The 14,436-nt window shown below is 39.1% G+C and overlaps 2 protein-coding genes across 6 annotated transcripts in view; one reads left to right on the top strand and one right to left on the bottom strand.

Annotated features, from left to right (window-relative positions):
• Window positions 1–12,311, bottom strand: part of LOC117358694 (lysosomal acid lipase/cholesteryl ester hydrolase-like) — a 76,504-nt gene extending 64,193 nt beyond the window's left edge. Inside the window, exons 1-4 of one of the 3 annotated variants that reach the window (XM_033940224.1) lie at window positions 12,194–12,311; window positions 11,233–11,368; window positions 2,965–3,082; window positions 263–461 (exon numbers count right to left, since the gene is read on the bottom strand). In XM_033940224.1, the coding sequence (XP_033796115.1) occupies window positions 263–461; window positions 2,965–3,082; window positions 11,233–11,361 (446 nt within the window). In that variant the 5' untranslated portion in view covers window positions 11,362–11,368; window positions 12,194–12,311. Of the gene's footprint in view, window positions 1–262; window positions 462–2,964; window positions 3,083–11,232; window positions 11,369–11,856; window positions 12,000–12,193 lie in introns of those variants that run through there. The other 2 variants (XM_033940222.1, XM_033940223.1) reach the window with 2 other exon arrangements.
• A 66-nt stretch (window positions 12,312–12,377) lies between these two features.
• RNLS (renalase, FAD dependent amine oxidase) overlaps window positions 12,378–14,436 on the top strand; it is a 114,032-nt gene continuing 111,973 nt past the window's right edge. For 2 of the 3 annotated variants that reach the window (XM_033940226.1, XM_033940225.1), the window contains exon 1: window positions 12,378–12,812. In XM_033940226.1, coding sequence (XP_033796117.1) covers window positions 12,695–12,812 — 118 coding nt within the window. In that variant the 5' untranslated portion in view covers window positions 12,378–12,694. The remainder of the gene's footprint in view (window positions 12,813–14,436) is intronic. The other variant, XM_033940227.1, reaches the window with a different exon arrangement.

Genomic DNA, 14,436 nt, shown 5'->3' with positions numbered 1-14,436 from the left:
CCACAATTTTACTGCTCAGAGTAAAAAGATCCTTGAATAGGGCGACATCTATTCTCCCTTTACCCAAGCTGCTAACAGTTAAGAGACCCAGTCCTTTCAACAATTATTATTCAAGTTTGTATCAGAGACTGTCTGCTTAAATTTTGGCCAAATTTTTCTCTGCTAATATAAATCTCTTCTATGTCAAATAGATATCAAAGTGTGAAAAGGAGATCTCAAAGAGTTTGCATGTCTTTAGCCTACTACAAAACATATTAGTTACCTAAAATCCCAGAATTTTTCATCCTTAATTGTAAGCTTCTTGTGTCTTCTTGAATAGGTGTTCCCACGGCTGTTTCCTATCCAAACATCATAACCTTTGTTGTTCAGGATAAATCCCAGGCTGGTGTTGGCAAAATCTGAGACCCAGACAGTACCATCTGCAAGTACACCATGCTGCAAAAACACCACAGGTATTAAATCTGAAAAACAAATATAATTAAAGTAAACCTGATGATAATCTGGTACATAGGATACCTAACATTTTTCCACTATTTCTACAACAGACTTGTGCTCAAAATAATTTGCATGGCTGTAATACTAAAAACAGAGAGCTGGCTTTTTTTATTAAATATCTGAATAAACTAAAATGTTTGCAATGCCTTCCTTTCCATGTTTTGGAAGTCTTCCTTATTTGGAGTTTCATGCACCAAGTCAGAGAATGCAAATCCAGGCTGAATTTGGGTACTGTAGTATTCCCAATGCATTTAATAGACAAAATGCCAATTAGGTTTGTGATAGAAATTATCTGATTCATCTTGTATAAGTCAATGAAGCATGAAATACCTATAAAACAGCAAGACATTATACAAAGCAGGCTTTAGGGTAGCATGAGCAAGATGGTCAGAGGGGTACTACATGGGAATGAATGTCACCAGGCGCACTGTACAACACCCTGCTAACAAAACTTGCTCCTCTCCCTAGAGCACACACAAACACCTGGAGCAACTACTCAGTTCAAGTCATTAGATATCTCACTGTATATAGCAACTCTTCAGAAATCTGCAGATCAGTCACTAGTTTTCACCATAGAATTTAAAACAAAGAGAATGGCACACACACCTGAATCACTGAGGCCCAGATGCACAAAACTCCAACACCATGGTAAAAAACATACTGTGGTGGGAGCGATTTTTCTTTTACTAACAATGCTCAGCACAATATCATGCAAATTATATGCATGCTATATGTGCAGAGAATCGCTGGTAAAAGGGGGATGAACAGTGCCTGGTGCTTGTTCAGAAGAGCAATTGCTAGGCACAGCTCCTCCCTCCCCCAATTAATTGAGCCGAAGGACTCCCTGAAGCCGTTGGCGGCTTTGGGGCTTCCCCTGCCGATATTTGGGGCAGGAAGAGCAGCTTTTTTTTTTAATGGGCACGGGCACAGATGTTACTCATCATGACAGGGGTTGCCATACAACAGATCATGAGAAATTGGAAAAATTGGGATAGATTGAATTATAGCTTTTGGTGGAACTCTCTATGTCATATATTTAAAATGGAAAGAGTAATTGCCATGCAGCAGGGGAATTTTAGGAAATTTCAGGATATTTGGGAACAATTAACAAAATATTGTAATGAATTAATATCATTTTTTCGCATTAAATATGCACATCCAAGGTGGGGGGGAGAAGGGTGAGGGGATATTTTGGTTTTCTTATAAGTGCAAATAATTTGGAGAAGGGAGGGTTAATTATATGTCTTCTTATGTTTGATGAAAGTCATTGTATATGGGGGAGGGAGGGTTATGGGATCTGAATTAAATTTTAATAGGATATTAAGGGTTCCTTTTATCAAGGCATGGCAGGGGTTAACATGCAGAATATCGTACGTTAAACCGCCTGCCGCGCTAGTCGCTAACGCCTCCATTGACCAGGAGTTAGTTTATTTGCTTGCCGCAGGGGTTAGCGCATGATGAAATGTCTGATGCGCTAGCCCCGCTAGCGCGGCTTGATAAAAGGACCCCTAAGTGATATATTTAAATATAAATTGATGTTATATGCTGTTGCACTTATTGTAAGTTTTAAAAATGAATAAAGAATATATATATAAAAAAAAAAGAATGCTTAAAAAGGGCTATGCTACTTTCATAAAATTATTCCAAAATAAATGTAAATTGGGCTGAAACTAGTGAGGAAGTTTATATGCTTTTTTAATGAAATTTTGCAATGAAACTTATTTCAAATAAGATTGATTGGTTCCATTATAATAAAACTATGAGAGTATCAAATGGAAACAATTTATTGTGAAATGTCACCTTTAATCTTCATTTGTTTCTTGGATTTCATGCCAAATGTGATCCGTGTTCCTTTTAATCAACTGGCAAAGAAATCCAAGTTTCAGGTTAAACAATGTCCAAGGAAAACTGGGAAAGAAGCATGATGGCCTGCAGTTGTGCCCAGTGCTGGCAGCACAAAAGGATCACAAGACTCACTTGTGCGCTTAGGCCAAAAGGAAAGAGGACATAGCAAAACAAATATTCCATAAATGTAAGGTCTCCTATTCTGGTCCTCAAAGGCAACAAGTCTGGTTTTCAGGCTGCCTAGTATGAATATTCACAATATATACTGTATTTGTATGCAGTGCCACTGAAGGACCAAACCTTGAGACCTGTGACACTGCTCAACTCATTCTCAGTTGAACCAGCAGCAAACAGGCAGTGAAAGAGGGGAAAATGAAGAATAGGCTTTCTGCTTTAAAACTGAAGAGGTCAACACAGCCATTATAGCATTAAAAATAGGCTGCAGCAATGAAGCTGGCAGGTGTACCAACCTAAGTAACCCAAAGTAACCAAATAAAGAAAATTATAAAGCTAATCTTTCACTTGTCTGGTAATAACGTAGCATTAAAGGTCTCCAGACATCATCTTAAAAGAATTTCTAATTCACAAGTAGTATTCCTAACTTCAAACTTAAATATAGCATACCTGGATCCCCAACATGTTTCATCCTAGAAGGAATTCTATAAATTGACAAGATATAATTGTCCTTTGTCAGCACATCATACGTCTCGCAGTGATATCCTTTAGAGGTGATGAGCTCATTCTGGAAGGAGAAAGCATAAAGACTTCAGCCTGAAAATGTTGATCAAGCTTCTAATTACTTTGAAAGACCTCTATAACAAGGAAGCGTTGCAAGCAGACACACGAGTTTCAGTTTTCTTACACAGTAATTCAAATTGCAACAGTTTAAAAGAATAAGCTATCTGGGTCTATTCAGAGTTTGGGAATATGGTAGCAGAGTTTTGACCAAGGTTCTCTTTCCTTTAACTTCTGATTTTGCTCACAATTTAATCCTTCCAGAGCAAACTAAATTTTAAGTAGGTTATAAACAAACACTTTGTTCCACTATGACAGCATAAGTGTTCAGGTTTAAAATTCTGCCGTTCCATTTTAGCTCAGATACCAACACCAGATACCAGCTCATGCCTCACCAGATACCCATGACTGAGTCCAAAGTGCTGGTGCAGGAATTTTCAATGCATTCCTTGGGACATATCCAACCAGTATGGTTTTCAAGATATCCACAGTGTATATGCATAATTTAAACTTGTATGCATTGCCTCCACTATATGCAATTCTCTCATGCATATCTGTTATGGACATCTCGAACACATGAGCGAATGTGTCTAATCTAATGCTTGACTTCAATCCAGGAAAGCTCATCTCGGTTTACAATAATTAGTTTAGGCTAAAAAGGACTGAGAGAAGGGAGATCGAAAAGGAGTTAGTTACCAAAATGCTTAGTGAACAGGATAGTTTTCAAAGACTTATGAAAAAAAAAAAGTGAGACGGAACTTCTTAAAAAGAGTGGGAAATTATTCCAGAGTTGAAGAAACTTAAAAAACAAAGAGAAGGACAGGAAGGACAGGATAGTTTGAGTTGTTGGTCACCCCTTACAAAAGAGAATCTATAAAGATTCCAAGATAAAGGACTAGGGGAGTAAAAATGCCATGAAGAATTTTAAAGATGACACAAGCACATTTGAACTGGACTCTGAAATATACAGGGAGCCAATTGAGATTAAGAAGCAATGGTATCACATGATCGAACTTATGCTTCCCGAAAATCAATCCTGAGGACTGGGTTGAGAACCAGTGTCAGTTTGTGTCATAAAAAGGTATTAGCACTCAAAATTTGAATGAGTTTGCAAAATTGAAAATGTTCTAATTAATAAATTTTACTATTAGGAACTTCCAGAGACATATTTTATAAGAGAATATGACAAGATAATAAAAGCAAAAAAATGTGGCAGGGCTCATCAATATCTCCTTCCAGAACTGTGACAACACATCTACCACTAACTCAAAGTTCCAGATGTAATTGTTTTAATAAATACCATAAATCTCTATGAAGAGACCTCAGCCCCACCACTCCACCGCTGTAGATTATTCTGATGCGGGAAGATCACGTGGTGTATCTCATCATAGGTCTCGACATATTATATTTTTATATTTTTAAATTCTTTTGTTATGTAGCTTTAAATACCTTTAAATAGTATAGAAAATACTTTAGTGTTAATATAAACCACTTATCTCAGCCAGCCTTGACACGGGAGTTATGACCCAACATGTTTCGCACATGCCGTGCTTTTTCAAGGGTCTCCCGAGGCTGTTCCTGTCACCCGACTCCCTATAATATATGAGAAACCCTAATCTACAGCGGTGGAGTGGTGGGGCTGAGGTCTCTTCATAGAGATTTATGGTATTTATTAAAACAATTACATCTGGAACTTTGAGTTAGTGGAAGATAATAAAAGCAGACAGGATCTCTAGTCAATGCTTTAGAATGATTGTTCAACATTCCAACTCATATTCTTGCAGCTCATCCTGAATAATGATAAGCGATCATTCCACTTGCTGAATGGGGGGCACATCTTTTTCTTTTCTCTCTCTTACAACATTATAGAGTTAGGGAACAGGTGATGGTCTTATATTCCAAACTGCGAGAAGCCTTTTTAGCTAATTAAAAATCTAAGAAGGAATGTGCAACAATGCTGGAAGAGGTTCACATTCTTGTTTTGGAATTAGCTGCTATCAAATTACAAAAATGGTAAAAGTAGGATTTGCATTGTATCATGTGTCTTACAGTTTTTGAGTAGACTGAGAACCATTTATTAGGCTGCCATAATGTGTACTCTTTGGCCTTAACTTGTGTTAAATGCAAATACTGTGTGCTGTATTACCCTTATGCAGGAGATATAGGAGTGAAATGTAAAGTGGGGGGTCCCCAACCACTAGGCCATGGACCAGTACCAGGCCATGCTGAATCAGGCTGCACAGAAATTTTTATTTTTTACATAACAGGCAGTCCCCGGGTTCTGGCCGGCTCTCTCCTCCCAGCCGTATTTCTCTTTACAAAACCACGAACAGTGGCTCCTACATGCTGCCCATGGCTAACCTGGAAACCTTCCCTCTAGGCTTCTGGGTCAATCGCAGCCACAACTTTGTGAAGAGAAGTGCAGCTGGGAGGAGGAAGACAGCCACAACATGTAACACCTGTGGGAGGGAGGCATGAACTTGGGATGCTGGAACACAGAAGGAAGGGAGGGAGCATGAACTTCGGACAAAGGATGGAAGGAAGGAAGCAGGGAGGGAGAATGAACTTGGAACATATTGTAGGATAGAAGAATTGAGGGAGTGAGGGAGATACCGAAGTGGGGGAGGGAATAGAAAGGGAGAATTGTTGGGCGTGGGTGTCTGAGTGAGAGGGAAAGAGATGGTATGCATGGGAAAATGAAGAAAAAGGAGATTTGTTGCGATAGGGAGGGAGAGAGAATTATTGGACATGGTGGTGAGAGAGGAATGAGGTTCAGATACATGGAGAAGAGAGATAAATATTGGATGTGGTAGTAGAGAGGGCACAGTAGGATGGATGGAAAGGGATGCAACAGGGGCCTCAAGGAGGTGGAGAAGGTGGGAAGAATATCAGGATCAGACTTTGAAGGGGAAAAAGTTCTCAGAGGGAAGGCTTCGGGGTTAGCCATGGGCAGCAGTGGTGGGAGGGTGGGAAGAATGTTGGACATGGGGGTGGCGGCAATGGAGGGAGAGATGTGGCACAAGGAGAAATGCGTATGTGGCTAGTGGGCAGGGATGAAAGATGCTGCACATGGTAATAATAATAGAAATAAAGTGCTTAACATAAAATAATTACATTTACATTATATATTATGCACTTTATTGATTATGCGCATGAATCCCTCCCCAGTCTATGGAAAAATTATTTTGCATGAAACTGGTCCCTGGTACAAAAAAGGTTGTGGGATTGCTGATGTAAAAGCATGCAAAAAAAACCCATATCATTGCTTTGTAAATTGAAGAATGCAACTTGTGGTGAATCTTTGTTATTCCTGGTAAAACACCAGGCTAGGAGCACCAGGCCACTTCTTAAAAGAGGCTGTTGTGTAAAATCAGAAACTGCCCCATTCCAGACTAGATGGGCTATTAGGCCTTTATCTGTCATCATGTTTCTATCCCTCTTCCCAGCACATATCTCTCCCTCCCACCTCCAACCGGCCAGGAAGCCCCTCTACATTGACCTACCTTGTGAAGTTTCCAGGGATCTAATGAAGTCAGGATAGTAGTGATCTCCCAATTGCTCCTGCTTATGCCGAGTTCAAAATGGTGCTGGCAACCCTAGTGTAATCTCTCAGTATTACCACTAGAAGTAAAACATACTGCAGCTTGATCTCTAGTAGTAGTGCAAGACTACTACTAGGGGTCACTGGCACCATTCTGAAATCAGAACTGTCAGGAGATTATTCTTGCCCAACCCCATTAAACCCCCAGGAAATTTGACATGGTAGGCCTAGGGGGAGGGGCAAACTAATGCCACATCTTAGTGCTAATGCTCCTTGGTACTATGAATAGTACAACTTGCAAAGTTCATAAGAACATAAGAATTGCCATGCCATACTGGGACAGACCGAAGGTCCATCAAACCCAGTATCCTATTTCTAACAGTGACTAACCCAGGTCCCAAGTAGTAAAACAGATTTTATGCTGCTTATCCTAGGAATAAGCAGTGGATTTCCCCCAAGCCATCTCAATAATGGCCTATGGACTTCTCTTTTAGGAAATTATCCAAACCTTTATTACACCCTGCTTTGCTAGCTGATTTCGCCACATTCTCCAGCAATGAATTCCATTGTTTAATTACACATTGTATGACAAAATATTTTCTCCGGTTTGTTTTAAAATCGTATGCCCCTTAGTCCTACTATTTTTGGAAAGAGTAAAACAAGCGATTCACATCTACCTTTTCCACTCCACTCAGTATTCTATAGACCAGTGGTCTCAAACTCACGGCCCGGGGGCCACATGCAGCCCACTAGGTATTATTTTGAGGCCCTTGGTATGTTTATCATAATCATAATCACAAAAGTAAAATAAAACAGTTTCTTGAACATACTGTATGTCTCTTTAACTATAAATGACAATATTATAATTAAGATTTAGCCAAAAGGAAAGATTTCTAAAATAAAGAGAGAGTTTTACCTCATGCAAAATTGTCATTTCTTTAATAAGACATTAACTATTTTTTCTGAGGCCCTCCAAGTACCTACAAATCCAAAATGTGGCCCTGCAAAAGGTTTGAGTTTGAGACCACTGCTATAGACCTATATCATATCTCTTCTCCAAGCTGAAGAGCCCTAGCTGCTTTAGCTTTTTCTTATTAGAGAAGTCATCCCATCCCCTTTATCATTTTCTTCGCTCTTCTCTGTACTTTTTCTAATTTTGCTATATCTTTTTTGAGATACAGCGACCAGAGCTGCAGACAAATCATAGAGCAATACAAAGGCATTATAATGGCTATTTAAACCTACTCTGTTTTCTCTCTTTCATCCAGCTCTTAATTCATAATAAGACATTACCTCCTATCCTATGACTTTCTAATTTTCTCAGAAGACTTTCATGAGCTCCTTTGTCAAATGCCTTTTGAAAATCCAAATATATAATATCAATCGGCTCACCTTTATCCACATATTCATTCACACCCCTTCAAAGAAATGCAGTAGACAGCAAGAATACTCATATAACTCCTGTGTTGAAAAAATTGCACTGGCTACTCATACAATAAAGAGTGTAGTTTAAGATTCTTGCGATTATCCATCAGACATTGTATCATGCTTCTCCAAAGATTATACAGGAATTCTTTGAAATTTATAAACCGAGAAGAGAGCTTAGATCTGTAAATGGGATGAAATTAAGTTTAGAGGGTAGAATGTTGATTATGCATGTTAGGATTGGAGCATCAATGATGGCTGTGGTTGGTGTAGAATTATGGAATGCTCTTACCGGTATCCTACGATTCTGTGTTGGGAGGATAAATTTTAAGAAAATGCTGAAAAATGCAATTATTTGCTTATGCTTTTTTATGCTAATGCTAATTCCATCTGAAAATAATCTTCAGAATACTGACAGTAATATATGATTTAAAGCTTGTTTGCATTTCTGAACTGTTTGAATTTGATTTGTTTTGCTAGTATATGTTGATTGGTTTTGTCATCTACCATAGAATGGATCTTTGAACTAATGCTTTTTTGCTTCCTTAATTGTTGAAATCTGATTTGACTTGGTATGTTGCCATTTTATATGAGGGAGATGTTAATGGTGTTGTCTAGTTATGTCTATGTTATATGTGGAAATCGCAGGGACCGTAAGATATTATGTATGTGATATGTAAACCGCATAGTTGTATGCAGAATATACATTTTTAAATAAATAAACAATAAATCCATGCTTATTTATATGTTCTGTCATTTTGTTCTTTATAATAGTCTCTGTCATTTTACCCAGCAAACGGTTATTTACCGTATATAGCATGGAGTGACTAATCTGAAGTACTGAGATACCACGCAAAGACTTTTTATTATACCTTAATAACTATCCCCCATCCCATGTCTATAATCCTGGTATTCAACTAGCACTTGTCTAATGGGCTCTTTTACTAAAGCTTAGTATATGCTACATGCTATGTATCCTTGGTCACATGACACTTCATGTACACTACTGTCAGTGAATGCTAAGCTTTATTATAAAGAGCTCCTAATATTGAACAGGTTGCCTTCCACAGACTAAATCATAGATGAGTATATCTTGTAGGAGGCTACCCCTATGGCAGTGTGTTGTACCACACAAGTTTAATAGGACTATGAGAAAAACAGTTCTATATGGACAAAGTTATTTGAAGAGTGCCTTCATTAAAAAGTTAAAATTGTATTCCCCATAATGTTCTTCCTGAATGCTGCAACACTGAATCTTGGATCCTATGACGATTCAACACATAAAGCTTTATGTAATGAAATTATTGAACACAGAGTGGTGTTTCTGAGGATCGTGACAACCTTGTTTAGGTGTTATTACTAAGGATACTAGGGATAATAAGAGAGATTATCCCTAAAATTCTGATATTATAGACTAACCCTACTTACAAGACTGTTAATTATTTGATAGCAACACTGGATTAAGCATCAGAGAGCTGCATACTGCAAGATCTTCCTTGTAATCATATTTCAGTACAATTACATATTCTGGCTAAAACTATCAAGTGTTATACAAATGAAACCACAGAGTATTATCTTGTACTTACAAAATCTAGAGATCGGAATGCTAAGCTGTGTGCAAACTAAGCATACAGTATACCGCATGACAGAATCTTAATACCGAAGTGCAAATTAATTTCAGCTTTTTCCATTACTAGTATATAACAAGAAATTTAAAAATAATCAACAGAAGACTAATGCCACAATAAGTGAGTTATACAATGGATCTCTTTAAATGGAAAAAAAAGTAGTAAGACTTTCATCACAGTCACTCTTCTCACACACTCTCCCAGGACTGGTGTTAAACATATCTCGAGACATTTGGGAGAAGAAACCAAAACCTTGCCAGTAAAATTATGTTTTTAGTAAACCTGATGCTCCCTCAGGCAAAGTGGCATAGGGTCTAAACCAACTACCTCGATTGTCCCTACTAATGCAGATGCTGCATACCCATTTCCAAAGGCTATATCAACACACACGTATACACATCTTGCCCCCCCCCTCCTACGCTCATGTCTCTTATATCCACCCACAAAAGTCAGACCCAGCATGATTCAGCACAAATAGTTTCCTTGTGAATAACCTACAAAGAGTTTTAGAGAAGCAAATTTTGCCTATAATTTTCTTTGCACCCAAAATACTAAATATTCAGTTCCCTGTTTAGTGACTTCCTCAAAAAATTACAAAACACAGCTTAACCCAAAGGAGTTGTTCTGATTAAGAAACAAAACAAAAGCAAAGTTCAAACATGTGAAATATTAATCTCATTTTGAGTCTGAAGGTGATTTAAGACCAAGATGCAACCGACTAATTATTTACTAAGAACATGGTCTGTTCAAATCAATATCTACATTTTGTGAAGCAATCCTAGATGTAGATGATGGATAACAGGCATTGTTGGCTATTAAAGCTTCATACTACAGGGATTCCTAACCTTAATTGCAGCTTTCTACACCCTTTCTGGCTAGCCTCATGCTACTTACATAATCCGATTCTCCATTTACCCTCTAGCTCTATCAGAAAATGGTTTAAGCTTAGTTGCTAAAGTCTGAGACAGAACAGTTTGATTTGATTTACCTTACTGACTTCATGTACCACCTTTTACAATATGGTTATTTCAAGGCATTCTCAGACCCCTTTATTGACTGACCATGATGCAATTTCAAAGTCCACTTTCTCATTTTACTCTGCTTCTTGCATACAGCCAATGCTTTTTTGCTTTTTTTTTTTTTTTTTTGAAAAAAAAAAAAAAGTTATCCATTTTAAACTCCAAATTTGCCAAAAAGATATGTAATGTGCCCAGCAGAGTATGCACCAATAAAGTTTTGGATTATTAACTTGAGATTTGGAATTATGACATCCTAACACGACAGGCAGAAGTCACTTCAATTTGGTAGGAAAAATTAACACGCTGGCCTTCATGAACTCAGCTTTACTTTACAAGTATAGCATGATTTACAACAGTAGTTAGGAAACCCTCTGTAGCTGAAACCCCCATTATTTCAACCACAGAAAGCAGCTTGCCCAGGTTGTGACCCAGTTTGGGAAGTGCTGATCTACTTCTAACCATGTCAATGTTCTTCACAAGCATCTGGTTTCCCAATAATCAACAGATATGAGAACACTAAGATTGTTTAAAATGGATTACTTACAATATTCATAAATGCTTCAGGTTCTGGATGAGATGAAACAAGCGTGCCTGTATCTTTATTTCTTCTTAAGAAATCATTTGAACTTACAGACACTTGGATCAAACATGTCATAGCAAGAAACAGCCACATCTTGATTCTGCGTAAAACAATATACATTAGTTCAGGAAAATAACCATCTTCATTTTGTATGACTGATTTCATAACCATAAAAGAGAAAATACATGTTGAACAAAAAATGCATTTAGGGAGCAGTCACTTTAACCTCAAAGTTTTCCAAGTCCAGAAATTATCAAATCTAAGAAAATCAAAAACTCCTGAAAAGTTAATTTCAATAACATATTCATTTTCTACTAATATATTACCAATAGCACAGCTAGCATAAGAATCTTCAAACATTTTATATTTTGTGTCTGTAATGTCTAGTCTGTTATCTCCTTTCTGTCTCTTCATTTCTTCCTGCTAAACCTTCTCTCATTATTTCTTTAGTATTTGTATTACCATATCTCCTCTAGCCCCTCTGCCTACCGTACTTCCCTTCCACTCTTACCTACCTCTGTGCAACATCCCTCCCTGCCTCCCGTTGTGCAGCCCACCTAGCATCTGGTCCAGGTCTACCTCCCCTACCTTAACGAGCTCCTCTTTTCAAAGGAGCAGCAGCGCCAGCTATTCCTATACGCTCTGCTTGCAGCTAACTCCGAAACCTTCCTTCTTCCCCAGTAAGAACTTGCATGGCGTAGGAAATACAGAACACTGCAAAGAGGCTTCCGGGTCAGCTGCAGCAAGACAATTGGTAGAAATCGCTACTCAGTTTAAGGGATGGTGAGAAAGGACTGGTGGGAACTCAGTTTGATATATTCCCCCATACCGGCTATTAAATCTGTAGCGCTATTGGGTGAGGCCCCCGTGGCTATTCAGAGCTGAAAATAAAATTACGGCATCCCCCTACTGGCTAGACACTCACCCGGGTAAACCGTGGACCTCACCGATCCAAAGGTACACCCTGAAATGTTTTGTGGCGCCTACTTCCACTTGGCGGGTAATGACATTTTAAGAGGCGAGGGGGGGGGGGGGAAGGAACAATTACGTCACTCCTCAGACAATGCTGTGTCCTCCAATAGGAGGTAGTGATTGTTACTTGGCGGGTGGAGCTAAGCTGGTGACTGGCGATTAGGGGCGGTTGACTAGGCAGCTGGTTGGAACGGAAGTGCAAAGGTTTTGCATCGCAGATATTTGAGTGGCTGAAAGGCCAAATGCCGGCGGAATAGTTGCTGTAGTCAAATTTAATTGATAAACGAACCGGGTTATAGGATACATTTTTTTCTGGGGTTGCTGCAGGCTGGTTCTCTAGATTTTCTTAGAGGGTCAGGTAGAGGTTGCGGTGTAAGGATTTTGATTTGTGCTCGAGTGTTACCCCCCTCTCCCCCCCAGCAGTTGAGACTTTGTTATCCGACCACACGGTGTGATGTCCCGTGTGTTGATCGTGGGCGCTGGGCTGACGGGCTCCGTCTGTGCCTACCTCCTGAGACTGGAGGCAGCCAGGAGTCTCCAGCTTGTGGTATGGGACAAAGCAAAAGGGGCAGGTGGGTGCTAGCGTCATGCTGGTGCAAAATATTGTACAAATTACTGTATAAAGTATACGTTTTCTGAGTCATAATTCTCACTGTTCATTAAATAATATTCAGCGAGTTCTTTAAGAGTTCTAGCAGGCTGATTCAACTATTAGACACGACTAGGCAGTTGCCAAGGACAGCAAAGTGCAGCTGTAGTCAACTCAAAACAATCCTGATGGCCACAATATCCAAAGGGGGAAAAACATGTTTTTAGTAGCTTGAATCAGTTTTCAAGTACCCATTTACTCAGATTATCTGGAGGTGGGGGGGGGGGGTGGTATTGGAGTGATAATTTGTTGTAGCAGTTATGGGGAGAGGGGGTGGCATGGCTGATAGTTTGCCTAGGCCTGGGTACCTAATCCCTTTCACTAACGAGTTCTAGTAAATAACTGTGATATCGGATTACAGATATATTTAACCTACTTTACCTCTTCATTACAAAAGCAATCTAAGCAGTTTACCATTAAAATACACACCAAATACAATAACTCCATAAAACATAGGAAAGTACTTCCCAAAGCCCACCCAACCAATCTTGCACATAGAGACCCACAAAATATAGCCTGCTCAGATATAGGCAGGATGTCACAGTTTGGAGGTAGCTTAGCAGTGTTAAGAAAAGGTTTGACAGCTATCTTGATGGTGGGCTGGTTGCAGCAGTTGCCTTAAATTGAAAAGTAGATCCAGAGATCTCATCTGGGTGCCACTAAGTTTTCCAGACCTTTCTTTAGTATAATGCATTTCTTTGCAGGGCCACATTTTGGATTTGTAGGTACTTGGAGGGCCTCAGAAAAAATAGTTAATGTCTTATTAACGAAATTATAATTTTGCATGAGGTAAAACGCTTTATAATTTATAAATCTTTCCTTTTAGCTAAGTCTTAATAATAATATTGTAATTTATAGCTAAAGAGACAGACTTATGATCAAGAAACTATTTTATTTTACTTTTGTGATTATTATAAACATACAGAGGGCCTCAAAATAGTACCTGGCAGGCCGTGAGTTTGAGACCACTGATCTAAAACATTCATAAAATAGCAGTGCTAACAATCACAGATTCCAACTCTGGAGGTGCTTGAGCACCATCAATATTGTGTAAAGCACCTCCAGTTGTTTTGAACAGTTGGCATGTATTCAAGCAAATTATGTAAATCACTTGGAAATGAGATTTGGGCAGCCCTGGACACAGCTAAACTCCAGGGCCTTTGCTCAGAGTCAGACAAGTGCCTTCCAGAAGTGCAATGCTGTTAGTGTGTCATTGTGGGGGATGCAGGGGCCAGCACAATCGTACCATGGCCAGCTCTTTCTGTCTCAACAGGGATGGGAATGGTGCTGTTTCATGCTATGTGGTTCCAAGAGCTGTGGACATCATTAGAATAGTGAAGTGGAGTACTCTTATAATGAGGATCATGTGGTGCAGAGGAACACAGGGAGCCAATTTTGGACATGATTACTTATACATCCTCAGAGTAGGCTTTGGCTCCCCTGTGATAGGGGACCTGGGGTTGAAGATCCAAGTGGAACTAAGGAGGCTCCTGGTTAGATTTGTGGTTTTGCTTTCTACTGACCCTCTTTGAAGGCATCCAGGCAGT

The sequence above is a fragment of the Geotrypetes seraphini genome, chromosome 4 (assembly GCF_902459505.1).
Source record: "Geotrypetes seraphini chromosome 4, aGeoSer1.1, whole genome shotgun sequence".
NCBI classification, from domain to species: Eukaryota; Metazoa; Chordata; class Amphibia; order Gymnophiona; family Dermophiidae; genus Geotrypetes; species Geotrypetes seraphini.
The sequence above is the reverse complement of the archived record's forward strand: the minus strand, read 5'-3'. Positions and strand labels throughout refer to the sequence as shown.